This window comes from Emys orbicularis, chromosome 7, assembly GCF_028017835.1.
Source record: "Emys orbicularis isolate rEmyOrb1 chromosome 7, rEmyOrb1.hap1, whole genome shotgun sequence".
In the NCBI taxonomy this organism is placed as follows: domain Eukaryota; kingdom Metazoa; phylum Chordata; order Testudines; family Emydidae; genus Emys; species Emys orbicularis.
Genome location: NC_088689.1, coordinates 123,388,765 through 123,412,265, shown reverse-complemented (window position 1 = coordinate 123,412,265; position 23,501 = coordinate 123,388,765). Strand labels below are relative to the sequence as shown.

Genomic DNA, 23,501 nt, shown 5'->3' with positions numbered 1-23,501 from the left:
TTGGGAATCTGGTAGAGACCCATTCAGGTGCAATGTTGAAGATCACATAGTCAGTAGAGCTGGTCATAAAGTTTTTTTCCCAAGAAAACTTTGATAAAACTTTTTTTCATTTTTGGCATTATCTCCATGGGGGGCGGGGGGTGAAATTACTTTGCAGTTAAACATTTAAATCTTAAATATTCCGGTCAAAAAGTGAAATATTTCTATTCAAAATATCACCTTATGGGAGTTGTAGCTCTGGTGCTGTGTGGTCCCATTTTCTTGTGAGGGCTGGACCACTTTCTTCTCCTCGATGAGGGGAGGCGAGGCATCAGAGGAGAGTCTGATCATGTGTCCAGCCAGAGAGTCTTGCCCATAGAAGAGAATGGAAGCATAAAGTGCCCCAACTATAACTCCCATGAGGCACAGCAGTGCTATTTTGAATATAACTATTTCTGTTCTTGGCCAGAATATTTCAGTTTTCAGGTGTTTGGGCTTTTCAACTAAATAGCAAACTTTGCCAATGTAAGAAGACACTTTTAGGGGAAAAAAATTAGTTTAATCAAAAACCCAATTTTCCCTCAAAATAGTCCAAGATAACACTTGATGATAACTCCTTACCCTGGTAGCAAGCAGTGAAGAGAAAAATAGTGGCATCTGTCTGCCCAGCCTCCTCTGTTTCTCTGAACTGCATCTTCTGTTTTCTGTGTCTGTCTCATAGGCTGTAATCTGCTCTGGTCAGGGTCTGTCTTTACATATTTGTGTCTTGCACAGCAACCCCAGCACATTGTTGGCGTTTAACTAATAATAAATAATGAGACTAAAGCCAGTGCTGTGATACATCATATGCTGCTTTCAAAGTAGGAAATTATTCACTCACTGGAGTTCGTCTGTCACCACTCAAGTATGCAGCCCTCAGTATTCATATCACAAAGGCGCTGAGTGAACCGGGCTGTACGTGTATTCAAAGAAGCAGTACAGATCTGAACAGGAGCCAGATGATCAATTATCAGAGAGTGGTATTGTATTGTTCACCAGGAGGTTCAAGAGAGACGAGAAAGGAATTGTCAAAGGGAGCAACATTAACTACAGTTACTAAAAAAATAAAAAGCCAGAAGAGCCAAAATAAATCGTGGTTAGAATTGAGTAATGGGAGTTGGAGCAGAAGGGTGGAGAAAACCAAGTTGAAAAGAAATAAATTATTGATCGTCAGGGGGAATGGAGAGGAAAGAGAAAAACATTGAGACCTGAGGAAACAGCCACATTAAGATGGTGACCCTAGGAATACATGAGGACAGGAATACACTGGAATAAACCTAAAAAAGGAAACAAAATCTTTAGTGAAGGGATCAGAACTGTGTCCAATTAGATATTAAAGTTACCCCATGCCCCCCAGTTTGCATTAGTCTATGAATTAAATTAGTTCAATTCAGATATACAATATGCAAAATGTGTTTAAAGTTACACATTTTCTTGAAAGCTTGGCTAGCTTGGAGCCTAAGTGAACCATGGCAAGGAGTGTGGGATTGTACGTATAAGTTCCTTGGGCCAAGGATCATCAGAGTTTTCTGTTATGCAGTAGTGTCATGTAAAACGTTTTTACAGAGGCAATGCAAAACTGATTAATAGACTCCTTCCCTTAAGTTCCATCCACTGTCTTTCCATCTCACTGTATAGACTAGAGCTGGACAAATAACTGATTTTTCTGTTCTCTGGCAGTTCTGGAAAAACAAACAACCGGTTCAACCCAAACTGAACCCAAAATTTTTCAGAATTGTGGTGAATTGTAAAAGGCTGTTTTGGGGTCCAACTTTGCGTTTTGTTCAACCTGAAACATTTTGTTTCCAGGCATTTTTAAAGGGCTAGATCCACAAAAGGGAGGTTCGGTGTGTGGGAGGGGAGTTGGTACTGATGGCCAGTCTAGATGCTATAGCAAAGAGCCTCATCCCAAACCCATTTCTGGGACCAGATGGGGCAATCTGGGTGTAGAGTGACCCTGAGAATTTCTCCACTGGAAACATAACTGAGAACTAAATTCCTTGAATTAATGCGATTGCATGGTTGTTACGGGCAGGAGAATTTAGACCTGTGGCCTTTTGTTCTCCAGGTGAAATGTGGCATTTACTGAATTTTGTAATGTGGTCAGTGTTGTTGTTTTAAAATCTCTGCAGCCATACTTGGCATGCCATTAAACCCCAAAACCAGATTACTGTTCTGCAAGATATCCCGTCTGCATATTGATTCAACCCTCAACTCAGTTTTTAGTGCATTGGCCAAAATCTTTTAGTCCTGTTCCTCCTGGTTATTTTATTTATTACAATTATTTGGAAGATTAATGTACCTTCTGCACTGGTAGTAACTCTGTACATCAGTCTGTCAACAATATCTCTGTAATCATAGCCCCTTTTTCAGTGTGCATTCTTTGTGGATCGCATTACATTCACACACACACACACACACACCCCCTTTATCTAACTACTTTATTAAAACAACAGCATGCATGTGCAAAGCTTTGAGAAGAACATTACCATAAACCATGTTACTTTTCCCTGTAAATATATCCTAGATTCTCCTTAGGCTAATCACCTTAGCAGATAAACTTATCGTGGGATATATTTGTCAGGAATCTGATCAAAATATAATCTGCAGAAATGTCTTGTTTCTCTAATTCACAAAAGTTTAATATTCTCCTATGATTTTATCACTGCTGAACCTCGATAAAATACTCTTCTCTAGCCTTATTTTTCAAACTAGTTATTACAGATCTCCCTTTGCAGTTGACATCTTATTTATGTTTTTCTATGAATAGGGCTTTTTTTATTAAGAGATGGCTCAGGGATGATAAAAGATATATAAAAGGTACAAGATACCATGGATGGAATCTTCATGCGTCAGTAGGATGAGGATTTCACTCTCTGTATACAAATGCATGTATGTCCTTTAATAACAAATTCATAATCAAATATAGTTTATCTGGTACATCCTCTGTCTGAGATCTCTATACTTCATTGTCAGGAGAATGGATTCAGTAATTTACTGTATCTATATCTCCCATTGATTTCATGTGAAGCTCAGTATGCTCAGCACCAATTACAATCAGCTCCTAGGTGTCTGAAGTTTTGCACTTCACAGCTAGAGGTCAATTTTCAGAATGTGAGCCTAGATCATTTGTTTATGTCCAGCAGAACTTCAGATCCCTTCAGGTAGCTACACACTGGACACTTACCCTGGGTGCTTCTAATGCTCAACTGTTATCTAAGGGTACCCTATCTTGAGTCAGAATCAGCCGATCTGTTTTGCATCCTATAAATCTAATTTTATGTATTTAATTGAGCTTTCCGTTCTTCTAACATATCTTTCCTGACCGTTTTCCCACTGTGGAAATATTCTTCATGCATTGCAAGGTTAGAAGAGCAAAACGTAGCCATTTTGAGTTTCCTATAGCAATATTAATGTGGTTCCCTCAACTTCTGGCATATGGATATTTCCACTTTCATAATCCCCCAAATAAGTTTGACTTATTTTTCCTGACATAGGACAGCTAATCTTAAAAAGCATATGTGTTAGTCTCGCCACATAGTCTCCTTGACTCTCTAAAAATGTATCATAGGGAACAATTCTGTAATTGCAAAGGGTCAGACTGGATGGCATAATAGATCTTTTTATCTCTAACTTCTATTACTGCTGCATTTAGTTTAAAATCTAACATAAGTAACTTCATAGGATTTTAGTACAATAACTAATTCTATCTAGAGGATAAATTTATGCTGGTGAAAGCAGGCATATTGCATCTCTTTTGCCAAGGTTGAATTTGCAATTTTTAAATCAAAGAGCAAATACACATCTCTCTCTTCTCTGTAGTCTCCTGAATCTTCTTCAGATAAGGTAAGGATCTGCCAAAGGCACTGACCAGCCAAATAAAATATTGATCTAATAGATTAGGTGCTTTTGAAAATTTGACCCTTAAAGTGATTTAGGGCCATATTTTTAAATGGTTTTAGGCATTGCTCCACTCACCATTGTGAGGCCTAAGTGATTTAGATAGCCAAGTCCCAATTTCAAAATTGACTTGGGCTTTTAAATGCCTACATTAATTTTAAAAATATTACCTAGGCTCCTAAATCCCTGAGGTGCTTTTGAAAATTTCATCCTTCATCTCCAGACTCCTGAAATGGTTAGAAAATTCCTAATTTTCTGGTTAAGTTTCTTAATATAATTCTACAATTGTAGATCCCACCAAAATATCTGATCTGCCTCGTCTGACCCATATTTCTGAAACTTGATATTGTTGGTCTGCCTTTGAAGTCAAAAATATCTCATTAAAGACTAAAGAGCCCTATCAAAAGCATGTTGGATTCCTGGCTGCCTCGTGGGTTACATACCTGCTTTTTATAGTTCATCAGCACAGGAATGCTAATACTACCTATTACAATTCACTTTCAACATTATCTGAGAAAAAGGCAATGAAATTTACACTGCCTGCATGGTGCATCCACAAGCATCTTTCCCTGATAATTTTCTTTTCTTTGACTATTGAGGGCAGTACACACACACACACACACACACACACACACCATACGAGGCATTTTGTCATGCACACCATGTGTCTTTCATCCATGCACGTAAGCCCGTAATTAAAAATTGCCAGTACTCCCATAATAGCTAGACAAAAACTGTAATCTATTGTTTAACACTGATTTTTTGCCATCTTTGCCCTGATGACCTCTTGAATATTTCAGCCAATGTTGCTTGTTGTTGTTATGTCAATTGAAATGCTGTGTGCCAGAAGTGTTAGTTGCCAGAAGCCTGCCTTGTTTTTTGGATGCCATTTTCTTTTGATTCATCTTTGAGAGATTTTTTTATATGCATAAGACTAAGGTCCTGTGTGAATTTCTCATGAGATCAATTTGCAAAGCTCTTTAGTAGAAAGACATATTCTCTAGTGTGTATATTGGTTTGATATGGAAATACATACACTTGCCCTAGATCCACCCACATCTTGCGTGCACTGTGCTTTGGGTTTTCTTTGTGAATTCAGGAGCAGAAGCCGTAGCATCTTTGCCTGACAAAAACATTCACTTGTATTATCTGTGTATAAACCTGTTCTAAAAGGCTACTTTGGTTTATGGCTGGGAACATTAGCAAAAGGTTTTAGGGGACTACAAATGTATGTGTTAAAGTTATTTAGACTGCCTTTTCCCATTTATATTGAATGAAAAAGAGCACAACGTGAGTAAAGTCAGCAAGCGGGAGTTTCAACGCTGAGGATATTCCCTTACTGTAGTATGTACAGAAAACGATACCAAATTATGATTTTCTTAGGGTTGAGATACTGAAACAACATTTTATCTGATGGGGAGGAAGAATGGTGTGGCGCACTGAGGGTTGGAGACCTGGATTCAGACAGATGCTCTCTCTATAACCTTGGTTATGTCACTTAATCGACACTAAAAACAACAAGGAGTCCTTGTGGCACCTTAGAGACTAACAAATTTATTTGGGCATAAGCTTTCGTGGGCTAAAACCCACTTCATCAGATGCAACAGGTTTGTTTTAGCCCATGAAAGCTTATGCCCAAATACATTTGTTAGTCTCTAAAATGCCACAAGGACTCCTCGTTGTTTTTGCTGATACAGACTAACACAGCTACCACTCTGAAACCTTAATCTACACTGTATCTGGATGATCCAGTAGAGACCTAACTCAGACCCAATTTCCCCCCACCCCACCCCAAAAGCTGTTCTTTTCTTTTGATAAGATAGTGGTTTTACTTGTCCTGTAGTCACTTATTTTTAAAAGCATTGAGTCTCTGTAATATTAATAATAATATTTAGCTGTTAAGTACCATAGCTGTTATGGTAATTACTTTAGATGGGTAAATAAATACATATAGCATACCTTTGGGGTTTTTTCTTTATCTTGAGTTACCTGTCTTTAAGCTCCAAATCAACAGGTGAAATAAGTGGAGGAGTATCTATGTCTGTGTCTGCCTCTGTAACACATTGCTAAGCATCTTAGCAGGCTCTCAGAAAGATAACCTGTAGCCCTGAGATTATTGTACAAGAACAATAAGAGTTCATTTGAGTGAAGCCATGACTCCAAAATCTATTAAAACTTTTGCTTTTGTATTCCACCAAATTGCTTTCTAGTTACAGTGAGCTCAGAGATCTGGTTGAGCTAACAATTTTAAATGTTCTTCAAACTTGGCATTCTAGCAGAGGAAAGTCAACCCTTGCAGTGACGAAATTTGCAAATACAAATGAAAGAGAACAACAAATTTCTGGCTTTGACAAAGGGTCTGATCCAAAGACCAGTCGTGTCAGTAGCATTTGGATCAGAGCTTAAAGTTGCGAGCAGTGAATGTGACATACGTCAAGCAGTGGAGAGAAGAATGGGAGATGGAAGGGCCATGACATACTGTATCATATGCATGTTGTTACCTCTCCTCTAAGTCTGTCTGAGTTAGCAAAAATCCCAGCTGGGAGTTCTAGCTCAGTGGTGGGCAACCTGCAGCCCGTGGGCTGCCAGACCGTTTATTTACATTTGCACGGCTGCCCGCAGCTCCCAGTAGCCACGGTTTGCCGTTCCCGGCCAATGGGAGCTGCGGGAAGCAGCGTGGGCCTGGCTGCCACTTCTCGCAGCTCCCATTGGCCGGGAATGGCAAACCGTGGCAACTGGGATCTGCAGGCGGGCTGCCGTGCAAATGTAAATAAACGGTCTGGCAGCCCACCAGCAGCTTGCCCTGATGGGCTGCCTGCGGGCCATGGGTTGCCCACCACTGTTCTAGCTGCAGCAAGGCCACCTCACCAGCATGCCTCTGTCTGCAGATGCATCCCATAAAAGGCTTGTCACATTCTTGCTTTCAGGAGAGCTCAGTTTAAGCCTGTTAATGAGGGAGGCCACTTTAACATTTTTTATGCCATGGCACTTTTAACCTGATGACAGTACAAACAGAAGTTTTCCGGATCTTATTTCCATATGGTTTTGATTGTACATCGGTGACTTAGTCTCCAAAAATGTTTGGTTTTTCATGCAAAATTAAATGTTCTCTGTATTTTTCTTTATAATCAAATGGATTTTTCTTCAGAGAACAGATCCCGTGTCTATAGAACGCTATCATTCTAACCTTGTGTTTGTGAAAATAACTTTCCAGGCTAAAACTTAATGATCCACAGCAGGAATCTTTTATGATGCCATTGTTGTGTGGAATAGTTCCACGCTTGAAATAGCATATCTCCTTTGGCCCACATAATGAACAATACAAATAATGGGTACTAATGAAAAATGTAAATACGTACGTACCACATAGACCACAAAAAATCTTTTCTGATCTGTTGGGTGAATAATGCACCTAGTATAAAGGGATAACCTTGCTGAGCATATACTCTGTATTGTAAATTCACAACTTATGCTATATCTTAATATATAATGTATAGCTTTCAACTTTACTATATCAATCGGGATAAGTTAAGGATGAACTGGAAGTGTCTTAAGGGCAGAGTTTTAGCTTTAGGATTAAATTTGCATACTTTTGTTGCTGCTCTAATGCTGATAAACTTTATGGGCCATATTCAGTCCTTGTGTATCTCCACTGAAGTCAACGGAGTTCCATCAGCTTAAGCCATGGCTACAATTAGCCCTTGGTCTACAGAAGTATCAAAATCAAGTCTGGTTTCTTCAGACATCCTCACTTCCCCAAATCCCTGCTATGTGCCACAGTGCATCCCTGTAACATTGATTCTTTTCTTTCTGAAGCAGATATTGATTGTCACTGGCTCATAGAAATAAAAATTGTGGTACATGTGGTGTGCCTATCATTTGTTTGTTGACTTATGAGCTGCCTGATGGGGTAACATGGGATTTTGTGTTTTCCATCTGTTGTATTTTTGCAGGTCAGAAGCAAGAACCTATTGTGTAGCTAATGTAGTAGCAATTTATTATTTCTTAGAATAAAGTGAAGTATAGTATTTTCCCCTGAGTCCTGGGTAATTGGTAGTTCTGGCACATTAACTGACATAAACATTTTGATTAAAGCTTATGAATGTATTAATTACAGCTGGGAAGCTTCCAAAGCTGACTTGAACCACAAAACTGTTCAAATTGCAACCTCTAAATCCGTATTCTTTTACAAATTGGTGAAATGACTATCGCGGCATTGCCTTCACTTTGTCTAGACCAGTCATAAAATAACATGGGATAAGCAGACGTGTAAAATTTCATTATTCCATATTAGTTCCTGTAAGCTCACTTTGAATATCTTTAAAAGGCTCAAGTGTTTTCTGTGTTTCTGTCAGGCTGTTGAACATTTACTTGAAGTCTAAAGCACTTTAATTCTATATGGAGGTGTCAGTGATGTTTTATGAGCATTTAGTAACATTTACATGTATTTCAGTAAACGTCAAAATAACAGCTTCTCTTGTTAATTAGGTAGTCGACAACATAGGAACGTAGACACGGTAAAGTCCATGCTTGTATAAATACACTAAATTCTTTAACGCCAGCAACAATTCCGGCAAATTGGATGGAAATGTTTTGGTGACAGAACTTGAGCCATGTTCTTACCTCTTTTTACTTCTCCCGCGTGGATTGCACGGGTGTAACACTTGGCAGAATTCAACCTATTAAGCCTGCAACCTTGTTGCCTGTTTTGTGACTAACACACAGCTTCCGACAACATTTGAGTGGATGGAAGTGTCTGGTGTCATGGTGATTGGCTGGAGGCAAATCTAATAGAGTGTCTGAATTCTCAAATCATTGGTTATATGACCCCAAAAAGAAAGGCATCTCTTATCTATCAACTCTTTGTGCCTCTGCACAACCCAAGAAGTCTCAACTAAATGCTGCTTTACTCATGCATTCATGCACACATGCATTCATTATGACTGACCTGCCTTACGATGGTCCATTAAGTGGAACTCATTTCAAGCACAGATGGTCCTGAATAGTTTAATGTCTGCCTGGTGGCCAGAATAAGTGAATTCTTGATGGCCTTAGACTTCTGATCACATACATGCAGCCAAGGAGGAAATGAAAACATGTTTATCATTTTGATAAACAGCCTCTTTCATTGCCGCAGGATGCTCTATGTAACTCAGTGGAGTCAAATACTATTAAATTGTCATCACTGTCAAAAAGAGAACATATAAGTTTTGCTACCTGACTCATAGCTAATGACTTTCACAATGTATAACACAAATCAAGACCGCTGTTTGCCTTTTTTATGTTTGTTTACTGATAAGTTCTGGGTCTGTGAGACTGCAAAGGCAAGTTATAGTTTTGAAGTACGAAATATGCTTTCATTATTACCTCTCAGCTAAAGATATAAAAAATAGAGAAGACTATAAGATGGCTTTTGGCTTCTTCCAGGCATGCGCTCAAGCCCTGTAGCTGATTAGATATTTTAAATCACAGCTGCACACAGTAGGTTCATACTTAGGGTAAAATATTTCACTCTGTGGTATGTAAACACAAGGTAGCTTTATAATAGAGAGATAATTGAACACCTTTTCAGGAGTTCAGGATTCTCCAATTAAAATTAAACCATTTGCAGGCGTTAAATTGTCCCTGTTTTGCTGGCAGAATCATGGACATAGACCTAATAATTTTTACTGTTTAACATTTTAAACCCATGCATGGCAAAGATTTCTAAAGCCGGTAAAAGCAAAAAAGCATCGTCATGTAATAGATGGCAGGTGTCTTGATAACCCAGAATGCACTCAAGCAAATTCTATCTATCCTACTTTTTCCAAAGAAATGAATTGTTTCACCCAAAATTCTGAGTCCTTCGTGAATTTGTCACTAATAAGGGGTTGGCAGTAAAGCTGGTGAGAAAATATTCATTCAAACAGTGTTCAGTTGGAAAAAAGCTGCTTCAACGGAACTGAAAATTGTCACCAAATCATATTGACATCAATGAAAATTTTTGTTTTGGAAAAAAAAAGCAGGGAGGGTAATAGTTAAAAGGTGAAAACATCCTGTTTTGACCTTTTCTGGAACAAAGAGATTTGATTTGCCGACTATAAATATATCAGAGGAATAAATACCAGGGAGGGAGAGGAATTATTTAAGCTCAGTACCAATGTGGACACAAGAACAAATGGATATAAACTAACCATCAGGAAGTTTAGACTTGAAATTAGACAAAGGTTTCTAACCGTCAGAGGAGTGAAGTTCTGGAACAGCCTTCCAAGGGGACTAGTGGGGGCAAAAGACATATCTAGTTTCAAGACTAAGCTTGATAAGTTTATGGAGGGGATGGTATAATGGGATAGTCTAATTTTGGCAATTAATTGGTCTTTAACTATTAGCGGTAAATATGCCCAATGGCTTGTGATGGGATGTTAGATGGGGTGGGATCTGAGTTACTACAGAGAATTCTTTCCTGGGTGTCTGGCTGGTGAGTCTTGCCCACATGCTCAGGGTTTAGCTGATCGCCATATTTGGGGTCGGGAAGGAATTTTCCTCCAGGGCAGATTGGCAGAGGCCCTGGAGGTTTTTCGCCTTCCTCTGCAGCATGGGGCCTGGGTCATTTGATGAAAGATTCTCTGCACCTTGAAATCTTTAAACCATGATTTGAGGACTTCAATGGCTCAGACACAGATTTGATACAGGAGTGGGTGGGTGAGATTCTGTGGCCTGCGTTGTGCAGGAGGTCAGACTAGATGATCATAATGGTCCCTTCTGACCTTAAAGTCTATGATTTTCTTATTCTATGATTTTTCTTTTTTTGTTTTGAAATTACTTTTCATTTTGAAATGTACTTTATTTCATATATTTTTTTAAAAAAATACATAGGGTCAAAACTGAAACAAAACGTTTCACATTTATCAAAATGAAACATTTTGCTTGACCTGAAATAATTTTTCCCGTGAATTTGATTTTACAGAAAATTGCAAAATTTGGCTTGTCATCCCAATTTGGGATAATTAAAAAAAAAATCACAAAACTGTTCACGGGATGCAAAATCCATTTTCTGTCTACTGCTAGTTGCCAGTTCTTGCTGTCTGCCTCTGCCATTGGTCTTCATTATTTCCTGTTGATGTCACTGCTCTGATAGGTGGCTCCATACAGCTTGAGACGAAGACTTTGGTGGAAAGGGTTTGCCTCTGCAGTCAATTTGAAAAGGAGCCATTGCAGGGCACTGAGCCGTTTCAGGGCATTTCCATTCACTCCTGTAGCTTCTTGGTGGCAGGACAAGAATATTGAAATTTTGCAGGCTCTCCATCCTGTTATGGATTTGTTCCGTTAGGTATTTTTGTGGTGGAAAGAAAAAGCTTTTTAAAGTTATTTTTCTTAGGGCTTGTCTACACTTAAAATGCTACAGCAGTACAGCTTCAGCTCCTCCGTGTAGACCAGTGGTGGGCCGCTTCTGGCCCAGTCAGCGCACATGTGTGGCCCATGTGACATCCTCAGGGCCATACAGGTAATATATATATATTGTGTGAATGCGACCCACATAACACACAGAGAGCTGAATATGCAGCCCACAATGATAAATAGATTGAGAACCACTGGTATAGACACTACCTACACTAACAGAAGGGGTTCTACCATTAGGGTAGGTAATCCACCACCCCGAGAGGTGGTAGCTAGGTCGACAGAAGAATTCTTCTGTCAACCTAGTGCTGTCTACACAGGGACTTAGGCTGGATTTTAACTACCTCATTCAGGGGTGTGGATTTTTCACATCCCTAAGCAATGTAGTTAAGACAACCTTATTTTCTAGTGTAGACCAGGCCTAAGTAAGTAAATTAAAGTAGCTGCCTAAATGGACAATAACTTTCAGCTAAAGTTTCAAAAGGATCTCTAGCCAGACAGTGGCGGATTTAGAGTTAGTGGGGCCCTGTGTGCAGCTTCATTTTGGGGGGGCTTCCCCTCGGGACTCAGCCAAGAAACAGAACATTCTCTCTTATCTCCCCTCCCACCCACCCCCGTTTTTCATTCTTTTTTTCTTCATCCTCCTCCTATATTATAAGTAATAGGAAGTAAATGAAAATAAAGTGAGGTACCTTGATTGAGGCAGAGGGTTGGGGTGTGGGAGGGTGTGCGGGGGTCGGGCTCTGTGAGGAAGTTTGGGTGCGGGCTCTGGGCTGGGGCAGGGGGTTGAGGTGTGGCTCTTACCTTGGGCGGCGCAGCTCCCAAAGCGACCAGCATACCCCTCTGGCAGTGGCTCCTAGGCAGGGTGGCCAGGGGGTCTCTGCGTGCCGCTGCCCGCAGGCACCTCCCCCACAGCTCCCATTGGCCGCAGTTCTCAGCCAATGGGAGCTGCAGAGTTGGCGCTCGGGGCAGGGGTAGCGCGCAGAGACACCACCCACACACACACACACACTCCGAGGCCGCAGGGACATGCCAGCTGCTTCCGGGAGTGGCGTGGAGGGTGGGAGCTGCCTTAGCCCTGCTGCGCTGCTGCTGGCACATCTCTGTGCGCCCCTTGGGAGAAGGGGGGCAGTGGGGCGCGCAGATGCCTGGGGGGAGGGGCAGCACGCGGAGCTGCCTCCCTCCTGCCAGGGCACGGAGAGACATGCCAGCAGCCCGCTACTTCCAGGAGCGGCGTGGGGCCACCAGCCACAGAATGCATGCACCCTGCCTTCCTGATCCCTGCTGCGCCGCCGGCCGGGACTCAGGAGCAGGTTGTCAGATGAGATTCGTCCTGCATTTTGGGGGCCCCCCTGTCATTGGGGACCCCGTGCCACCGCACTGTTTTTCATGGTAAATCCGCCTCTGTAGCCAGAGGATTTAGTGCCCAATCCATTTCCCTCTAAAGTCAATGGAAAGTCTGTCCTTTACAGCCTGATGCAACTGTCATGGAAGTCAATGTGCAGACAAAGCCAATAGCTACATTCGCTCAGTAGCCCATTTTATAAAAAAAAAAAAGCCTTTTCTCGTCCCAAAAGTTTATCAGGTCAATAAGCCGCATTTTTAGTCCCCAAATACATGTTTATGACACAGAGAACAATGGCTCCTAAGGAGCGGTTACAGTCTTGAGTCAATATTCCATGTTTTTGTTAAAAGTCCATAAACTTGAGTGTACATTTATACAATCCATATTTTGGTCCATGTCCACCCTGATATACTTCTATACCTGGTCTTGTAGTCTGTCTTTTAAAAAACAAACTATATCTATACAAATAAAAATTGTAACCAAGGGGCTGAACTAGTGTGAATTGTCAAAGCTCCATTGAAGTCAATTGATAATTTACATCAGCCGAGGATCTGCAGCCCTCTGTTTATAAGGACAGTGGCATGCAGTCCTGGAGCCTTAAAACTGCACCTGCGCTGGAGGAAGGGAGATGTCTTTTCAACAAGAGCCCAGTGTTGAATAGAATTCACCTCTCTGGCCAGTAAATCCCCTGCAAGAAATGGGAAATTTCCAGGCTCTAGGCATGTAGACAGATCACACAAACTGTTCAAATGTAATACTTCCTGCCCAAAATTCTCTCTTTGAACAACATTTGACACATGCTATTTCACCACCACAATAGCAAGTGGCGTCAGAAAAGCACAAAGTAGCATAACATACTGTACAGCACAAATGCTATTCTTCAAGCTCTTAAAAATCCCCAAATTCTGAGTGTCGCCAAAGCCTCAGAAAATACCCTTAGAGTGTCTATGAACAACTCTCATCTTAGCAGGATAAGTTACTACCTCTGTTGCTTCTCACACTAGTTTCAGTGAAGCTAATCTTGAATATTTAACTGGCAAAGCCTGGGTAAATAGTTTCCTTATTCCTATTTGCCTATCTTGGCGGGGTGGGGGGTGAAGGGGGAGATTAAGCAAGGAAAATTTCTGTATCTGTGGTGCTAGTTAGATTTCTATCTTGAACAGAGAGTGAGGGAAAACACCACAATCCTTGTACAGCTTTCCATATAATTATTAGTAGCAGTAGTATAATTAGTATTTTATTGGCAGGTTCGGCTTTCCAAGCAATTTTCAGGAAATTGAGAATGGAAGGCAGTTTAGCCATATTCATTGCTACTTCCCAATATGAAACCACAGTGAATATTCATGTTCTAAAATGCTCGCCAAGAGCCATGCTGTCGTTCTCATGGGCACATTATGTGATCACACATGAAATGGGAAGTGGCCCAAGCATTAGTAAGCTGGAGGCGAGAGGGCCCATGAAACAGTCTCTCTGAGATGTGGTCTGCACTATGAAAGGGTTGAGAAGCTGATTTATGATGCTAGATGAAATATGAATAAATGTGTTTGTTCTGGATCTGAATTCCAAACGCCCCAAAGTTCAGCATATTTGGATTTAGGGTTTTGTGTCTTCCCATTCCATTGTTGAATCAGAGCTTTTAGTTCAGTCTCACCTTGAGTTCTGTAGTATATCTTTATGCAAGTAATATAGTCTTAGGGTATGTCTACACTGCCTGCATCTGTAACTTTCACTCTATGCATCTGAAGAAGTGAGGTTTTTACCCACGAAAGCTTATGCCCAAATAAATCTGTTAGTCTTTAAGGTGCCACCAGACTCCTTGTTGTTTTTGTAGATACAGACTAACACGGCTACCCCCTGATACTCTACACTGCAGTGTAAGTCTAGGCTTAGTGGAATTCAAATCCGTGGATCCTGGATTCGAGAATCCAGGGCTTGGGCATCTACACTGGTTGTCAACCCTACGTAAAGAATTTTCTAACCTGGGCCTAAACCTGGGGCTCCCGGGTCCACACTGCAGTACGCAGACCCAAGTCCAACAAACCATATCCCAGACTTCCTAGCGCCCTCCTGAAATGTGGATGCTGTAGCCCTTTGTTTGTGGTGCAGTGTGGGAATACCTGACTTTCCACGAAACTTGACTGTCCGGAGGACAAAGAAAGAGGGATAGTTTTGATGGACTCCCAGGGTATGTCTACACTACAATTAAACAGCTGCAACTGGCCCATGTCAGATGACTTGGGCTATGGGACTGTAAAACTGCAGTGTAGATGATCAGGGACCTGAGCATCTACTGCTCCACCCCCATGGGATCCTGGAACCCTGGGTTCAAGCCCTGGGTTAGCACAATTTGTAGACAGAAGGGTGCTTAGCCTGAGTTTGAACCCTGGGCTTATACTGCAATGTAGACATACCCTTAGGGGTAAATTTTCAGTGCGGCCTTTTCCTCGCTTCCCCGTGCATGTGCACAAAATTGCATGGACACATGCATGCACTTCCACTTGGCATGTGCACCTTTAAAAGGTAGACAGCAGTGCACATACAATGTTAGAATTTGCTTCTGCAAAACCCAGAGCAGCTGACAGATTTTGCAGAGGCAAATTCGAATTATTATATGCAGGGCTGACTATGTAACAGTGTTTGCCTGGAAATGTATGGAACAAGGGGCTGAAAACATACCCCTTATAAATTGAGAGTTTCATAGATTACAAGGCCAGAAGGGACCATTGTGATCATCTAGTCTGACCTCCTGTATAATACAGGCCAGAGAACCTCCCCAAAATAGTTCCTAGAGAATAGATTTTAGAAAAACATCCAATCTTGACTTAAAAATTGTCAGTGATGGAGAATCCACCACGACCCTTGGTAAATTGGTGCAATGGATAATTACTCTCAGCATTAAAAATTTACGCCTTACTTCTAGTCTGAATTTGTTTAGCTTCAACTTCCAGCTCTTGGATCATATTATACCTTTCTCTGCTAGATTGAAGAACCTGTAAATATTTGTTCCCCATGTAGATACTTGTAGATTGTAATAAAGTCACCCCTTAAGATTCTCTTTGTTAAGCTAAATAGTTTGTGCTCCTTCAGTCTGTCACTGTAAGGCAGGTTTTCTAATCCTTTAATCATTTTTGTGGGTCTTCTCTGAACCCTCTCCAATTTATCTTCTTGAATTGTGGGCACCAGAACTGGACACAGTATTCCAGCAATGCCAATATAAAGGAAAAATAACCTCTCTATTCCTACTCGAGATTCCCTTGTTATGCATCCCATGATCATATTAGCAATTTTTTTGGCCAAAGCATCAGACTGGGAGCTCATGTTCAGCTGATTATCGACCGTGACCCCCAAATTTCTTTCAGAGTCGCTGCTTCCCAAGATTGAGTCCCCCCATTCTGTAAGTATGACCTACATTCTTTATTCCTAGATATAAATATATACATTTGGCCATATTAAAACAAATATTTTTGCTTGTTCCCATTTACCAAGTGATACAGATCACTCTGTATCAGTGACCTGTCTTCATTATTGAGCACTCCCCCAATTTTTATGTCATTTGCAAACTTCATCAGTGATGATTTTTTTCTTCTTCCAAGTAATTGATAAATATGTTAAATAGCATAGGGCCAAAAAACAAACCCGGCTGGATCCCACTGGAAGCACACCCACTCAATGATGATTCCCTGTTTACAATTACATATTAAGACCAATCTGTTATCCTATTTCCAATCCATGTGATGTGTGCCATGTTAATTTTGTATCATTCTAGTTTTTAATCAAAATATCGTGCAGTACAAAGTCAAATGCCTTACAGAAGTCTAAATATATTCTGTCAACACTATTACCTCAATCACCCAAGCTTGTCATCTCATGAAAAAAAGATATCAAGTTAGTCTGGCAGGATACATTTTCCATAAACCCACGTGGATTTCCATTAATTACATTGTACTCCTTTAATTTTTCATTAATTGAGTCCCATATCAGCCACTTCATTATCTTTCCTGGGATCGATGTCAGGCTGAGAGAGGTCATCCCATTTACCTTTTTTAAAAACTGGCAAATTAGCTTTCTTCCACCCTTCTGGAACTTCCCCGGTGTGCCGAGACTTAGGGTAGGTATACACTATGGGACTAATTCGACCTAAGTTCCGCAACAGCTATGTGAATAACGTCGCAGGAATTGACGTACGTTAGGTCGACGTATTGCTGTGTATACACCGTGCTTCATCGACGGGAGAAACTCTCCCATCAACTTACCTTATGCTTCTCGTTCTGGTGGAGTACCAGAGTCAACAGGAGAGCGATCGGCAGCCGATTTAGTGGGTCTTCACTAGACCTGCTAAATCGACCCTCGGTGGATCGATCGCCATGTGTCAATCCCCCAGTAAGTGGATACAAGCCCTTACAGAAAATCAACATTACCGGTCCTGCGAGCTCCTCAGCCAGGTCTTTTAAAACTTTTTTATCCAGACCTGCTGATTTTCAAATGTCTAACTTTAGTAGCTTCTATTTAACATCCTCCAGAGATACTAGTGGACTTGAAAGTGTTATTGTCACCATATGATGAGATTATATCATCTGGTTTTTCCCCCAAAAAATACAGTTTCTGCACATGAGATTTCGCTCTATTTGTGTGGAAGAGTTGGGAAGATACTTTTTTGTATGAAAATTAGAGGCTGTGCAGATTAGAAAAGTCCCAGTTAATAAGAGGTTTAACTATATATGGTAACAAAAGTTTTTTTGAATTGTGTTAGTTCCATTGCGTTTTTACCAGCTATAACCTTTAGAGTTTTTCTGCAGCAACTTGAGGGTTTCCACATTATAATTATGTGTGTTATAAAGCCACGACCCATTATTTTGCACAAGACTAGCTTTTGTTAACTGACCTCACGTAGTTATTAGTACTCATCCACAAAATTAAGAGGAAAATAGAACATTTAGCTTACTCACAAGTATTTACTGTACTGTATGTGCAGCAAAGGACAGAATTACCTTATTGTGTACATTTTTTCCTGTTAAAAGCCAAACTTACACACACAAAAACCAGAAAATGTACTGCAGTGAGAACGACAGATATACATTTTCATGACATATATATGGCCTGATCTTAAAGCCAAGCAGATGAATGGGAGGCTTGCCTTTGATGTCACTGGGATCCTGGTAGAGCTTTAGGAAAAGCATTTGCTGTGAAGAGAGATTTTGTTCATAATTCATATTAAGATGTAAACACATAGGGCTAAATCTTGAGCAGCAGTGAGTGCCCGCAACTCCTCTTATTCCTCTGGGACCCTCAATGGGGCTTTTGTCATAAGGTAGCACCTTCAAGCTGTCTGAATTGTGTGATCCATCTGCTGTTGCACATCTTGGCTCAGAAAGAGCTGTGTCAGGTAGCCAAATATGTGTATACACAATACAGGAAATACAGGAACCAGCTCTTCTTGTCAAGAGTAGTTAAATATTAACGACAGTGCCTGTCTGGCCTGGAGCTGGCAAGCTCATCAATACTAAACCTCATGAGTACGTGACCGAGGGTCATTTACCTCAACAGACATTAACAAGCTTTGATTGACTCATTCCTGAAAGGTGAAGGTTTGAATATTTAAAGTTGTAAAACATGTCCACGCAGTATGAGGTCTCTTGTGCCACTGCATACTTTGGATTGGCTTGTTCCTTGACACTGCTCTGAGTTACTGGAAATACTTGGATCCTCTTCAAACCAAGTAGCTTTTCCTCTGTCCGTAAGGCAAGAGCTGCATAAGATCACTTTTTTGTAATTCCTGGATTTACTGTACTTCCCGTACTGCACATGACTGTAATTACAGCGATGGGTCTCATTTATTTTGGGCTAGATTTTCACAGCACTGCCTGAGATGTGCAGAAGAGTGAGGAGAGTAGGAGGGAAGAAAGTTTGCCCACTCCCCTTACTGCCCTGCTGAGAGTGTGACCTCAGCTGTAGGGAGGAAAGCAGGGCTACTTGCCCACTACTTCTCACTGCAACCGTGTCAGTGGGCAGTGAGGGGCAGGAAGTGAGGGAAGCCCTGGCTCATGTCTTCTCCCAGATCCCTATTCAGAGTAGCTGGCTGGTTGCACAGGCCGGGAGTAGCCACATAAAGGAATGAACTAACTTACTCCTCTCCCAGAACAAGGGGAAGCAGGGGAGGAATTGAGTCCTAACTTATCTGGTGTGCTGTTGTGGGGCAGCTCCTCGTTGCTTGTTCTCATGGCTGATTGTAAGGTTACAATCTAGCCTTTGGATTTTTGATCCATAGAAACAATGGACCTTTTCCATTAGGTGGTTCACTGTCGCTAAAGCATTGCGCCGTAGCATCTCGTGGTGGGATTAAAATAATATTGCTTTCATCGTCTACCCTAGTGAGCCTTCGGACATGTCCTGCTCTTGTATGTATTGTGGATATTTTTGTATTGAGATTACACTGATGCTGCCAAATTTATGCAGCAAGTTCATGATGTGGACAAATATCTGCTAAAAAACAGACTGGGACTATAAACACTTAATAATTATGAGTGAAATGCAATTGGAACTCAGGTCTGGAGCGATTAATGAGCAGCACAGAAACCCGGTGCGCTGCCTGATCTTCCTATACTATATTGCTCAAGTGAAGGGGCCTAATGCTCTGGTCATGTCATTTACATACACAGCATACGCCACAAGCAATGTGTTGTCAGAAGCCCTACACTATCTATCTCTGGCTATGTCTACAGCTGGCACTAGGAATGTGGCTCCTGGCTCGCGTAGCTTTACTGGCACTGGCTCTTATCAAGTTAGCAGGCTAAAAATAGTAGCATAGCACAGGCTGTGAACAACGGCATGGGCTAGCCACCCTGAATACATCCCCCAGGGTCCAAGAGGGGTTGTACTTGCTAGCCATGCTGCCACTGCCCACAATACAGCAGCTACGCTCCTACCTTTAGCATGGTAGCTTGATGAGAGCTAGCCCAAATATGTCTGTGTGAGGTGGGAATCTCACCTCTAGCCCCAAGTGTAGACTCCCTCTCCATTTATCTGTCGGTATAATCAATCTTTTGGAAATGCTCTGAGTAAAACACAAAATGAAGGAAAGGAAAATGTGGGCCTGGAATTTTGCCTGTATTTGGAACTGCCAGATCAGGCCATTGTTTTAGGTGAGAAGGAAAGCAAAATTGGACCATGCTGTGAGTCCTAGGGAACTGATTCTCCCCCTGCAGAATACGGGTACCCGGTTAGAGGCAAATCTGAGGATTTGGAAGTGGGTTCATTTCCAGGTGGATTCTCTGAGATACTGGGATTGTGTCAGAGTGTAACCTAGTAGTATGGGAGGAGAGAGATGAAATAGAACACATGTAAAACAGGCAGACATTTTCATTCTGCATGAACGCCTTCAGATCCATGTTGTGATATATTCCCTAGGGGGGTAGGACTAGATGACCTCCTGAGGCCCCTTCCAACCCTGATATTCTATAATTCTATGAATTCACACCAAAAAGTTCTATTCATGTCAGTGGAGCTACTCACAATGCAGAGAAGCAGGCTTTGGTGCTGTATCTACTCTTGAGCATTTATTTTGCATTTCCTATTGCCTCTGAAGTATACTAATACCTACCTTAGACAAAATTGCCCGTAATGGGAGACAACACTTTCTTAATCCTTCTTATACAGAACCTTTCTTCACAAAGGGTGAGAGTAGCATGCTTGGTTGCTTAGACTAGCCATTGCAGTTCTTCCTAATCAGCGTGTCAATATTCTCTCTTTGTTGCCAGAAGGAGGAACGTGTGAAGTTATAGCAGCACACAGATGCTGTAATAAGAATCGAATTGAGGAAAGATCACAAACAGTAAAATGCTCCTGCCTCCCTGGGAAAGTGGCCGGGACAACACGAAACAGACCTTCCTGTGTCGACGGCAAGTAGCTCATCCCGTATATGTGTGAACTGAATATGTAACATCCAGTATATACCTAACACTATATATGTTATGTAGCAAACATACTTGTATTCTCTGGTTTAGCTTTTTAGGAAAAGATAAACTATAAGCATAAATGGTTGACCGAGGAGATGGCCTTTTACATCACCAGTATACCTTGTCTTCCACCTTAGAGCCTGATTCTGCAATCCTTACCCAGTTTAAAAAGGATTTACTTTCACTACTAGTCACATTACAGTCTGTGGGGCTACTCACATAAATACAGCAAACCTGGTGACAAGAGCGAGCCATTAGCAAACAATGGGCAAAAACTCTCCTTTGTGTCTCTCTATTGGGCCCTCTCATGTCTCAATGGCTGTGATTCAGAAATATTTCAGGTGACAACAATAAGTTGTTCTGATTCAATTTCTGGTTTTAAAAAGTCAGCCCAAAAAATCCAGTGATCTGATTTTTGTCATAAGCATTGTGTAAAGACGAACAAAAACTGCAAAGCTGATTTTTGGTTCTGAAAAAAAACGACATTTCTGAATAGATCCGACATTGGCCCCGCTCTTCTGAAAGCTTCAGGGCAGAATCTTGTCGTGCATGGTTTTCTTTGCAAGACAAAACTAAAACGTGGGGTGAGTCACATCTGTGTCCCATTTTTATCTGAATGTCAGTACTCTGGGGTTCTGATTCTGTGGCTATCTTTATTATTCCAATGGTGAAATAAATATACACATGTTCATTGGCGACTTCTCTTTATGGTTCACATAATCCTAACTGAACATTAGTGAGGTGTACAAATGTGCACCAAGTAGAGAATATACCCTGCTGTTTGGAAATGGTTATCCAAATTAAATGTCTTCATATTATGGCTTTAAGAAGCTATTGACTTTAGTGGGACTAATCTTTGGTTTTATTTCCCCCACACACTGATAAGTGATGTCTGATCAGTAGCATCCTTGTGTAGCAGCCCTATTAAATGGGCTTGGATTTTAAATGTTCCTTTTCTCATCTCTATTTTGTGGAAATGATCTGGTAGCACCATTGACTGTAAACCCCTGGGGTGCCAAAAGTCATTAAGAGCTCAAGTTTGCCTTTTCTGTTTGAATGGGATTGAACATCCCTCTGCCTCAGCTTCCTGCAAGTAGCAGGACCCAGCAGTGTTGCTGCACAGTTGATTTGTCAAAGCATCTTTTGTTTCCTATTCGGATTCCCATTTTAAAGAGGCAGCCTTCCATCGGAAAGAGAGACGCGCACCCGGACATTTGAAAACCCGCTTCCCTCAGTCACGGGCAGCAACATTTTCAAAGGCACTGCCAACAGAGCAACAGCTGTGCCAATTTTCATTGAAGGTTAGATGAAAGTTCCTGTTGGCTTTATGGGCTGCAAAAGCATTGTAGCCAGAAGCCTGTGCTGGCGTCAGTTCCTAGTAAGTAGATAGAAAAATATGGTGTACGTCAGAGGGATGGAATCTTACAATGTTCTCAACTGCTGTTCGATGGCGTGCATGTGTGTGGATCTATCTAGTTTGTATGTTGAAATATAAAGAAAAACATCTTATAATTGCAAAAAGACACTTTAGGTGTTAAATTATGGGGCAATAATTCACAGCTTGTTACAACTGGAAATGCCATTCAGTCCCCGGAATCCTGCCTCCGAATGCACTGCAGTAGCTGTGAATTAATACACTTTAATTCACAAGCTGACACATTTTATTGCTTAATTATTCTGATACAAAGAATTTTATTAAACAAAAAAAAGTCATGAATCTGTAGGTGATATCTTATGTTGGGCCTAACTAAAAACAAACTGGGTAAGCTTTGGAGAGTCTCATTTTCTTCATTAGGTCGGGTTCTGAAAATCTAGAGCCAATAGATACAGCAGAGTGGCAGTGTTAATTCAGACCTGGTAATTCTATTCCGAGAACAGTAGCTCCAAGGGGAATTACGTTTTAAAAAAAAAATCAGTGCAGGTATGGACTCGAGTCCCTCTGCTTAATAGCTGTCTCTGGATTACAATGAAAACAAATGTTATCAATTGGCGTTTTGAAAGGGGAAAAGATTAAACAAAGGCTACTATCAGAAAGGCATGTGATCCCGCACTCATTGAAGTCAGGGGCAAGACTCTCATTGACTTCAAAGGAACTTCTTCCCCTTTTCAGTTTAATTGTTGTAATCAAGACATGGGTTCTTTTGTCAATGGTTGGTGATTGGTTAGAAAGCCAAGACCCTGTTCACAAAAATTAAGGGGCATTCTTTTTACGCTTAGTTTAATCTTCACGCTTTGTTTTAGATTCTTGACACAATGACTGTCTTGGGTAAAAACCCTGAAGTCATTTTGTAGTTTTTCAGTCCTTACTAAGGCAAAATTCCCATTTTCTTCTGTGGGAAGTTCCATTAACTTCAGTAGGAAATTTTCCTAAGTAAGGATTTGGTATTTTGCCTATTTTCTGGGAGGTTTTAATTAGTACATTACAAAGGATCAGCTAAAATTTGTTGCCTCCTTTATCTACTATATTAAGATGATTAAATGCTGTGAGTCACAGTCTTATACTTTGTACCATTTAAAGCTATGATGTGCCACTGAAAAAAAAAATCTTTTCATTGATCCGTTACTTTAAAATGTATTATGTATGCCCTTGCATAAATAGCATAAATAACAAACTGAATCATAGAAATGTATGACTGAAAGGGACCTTGGAAAGTCTTCAAGTTGAGTCCCCTGCTCTGTGGCAGGACCAAGTAAACCTGGACCATCCCTGACAGGTGTTTGTCCAACTCATTTTTAAATGCTTCCAATAATGGGGATGCCACAATCACCCTTGGAAGCCTATTCCAGAGCTTTACTACCCTTATAGTTTGAAAGTTTTTCCTAATATCTAACCTAAATCGCCCTGACTGCAGATTAAGCCCATGACTTCTTGTCCTACCTTCAGTGGACCAGGAGAACAATTGATCTCC

General features: G+C 41.0%; 1 protein-coding gene across 1 annotated transcript in view; it reads left to right on the top strand.

Annotated features, from left to right (window-relative positions):
* Positions 1-23,501, top strand: part of TAFA1 (TAFA chemokine like family member 1) — a 357,155-nt gene that overhangs the window by 266,782 nt on the left and 66,872 nt on the right. Inside the window, exon 2 of the mRNA XM_065408538.1 lies at positions 20,395-20,535. Within this exon, the coding sequence (XP_065264610.1) occupies positions 20,395-20,535 (141 nt within the window). The remainder of the gene's footprint in view (positions 1-20,394; positions 20,536-23,501) is intronic.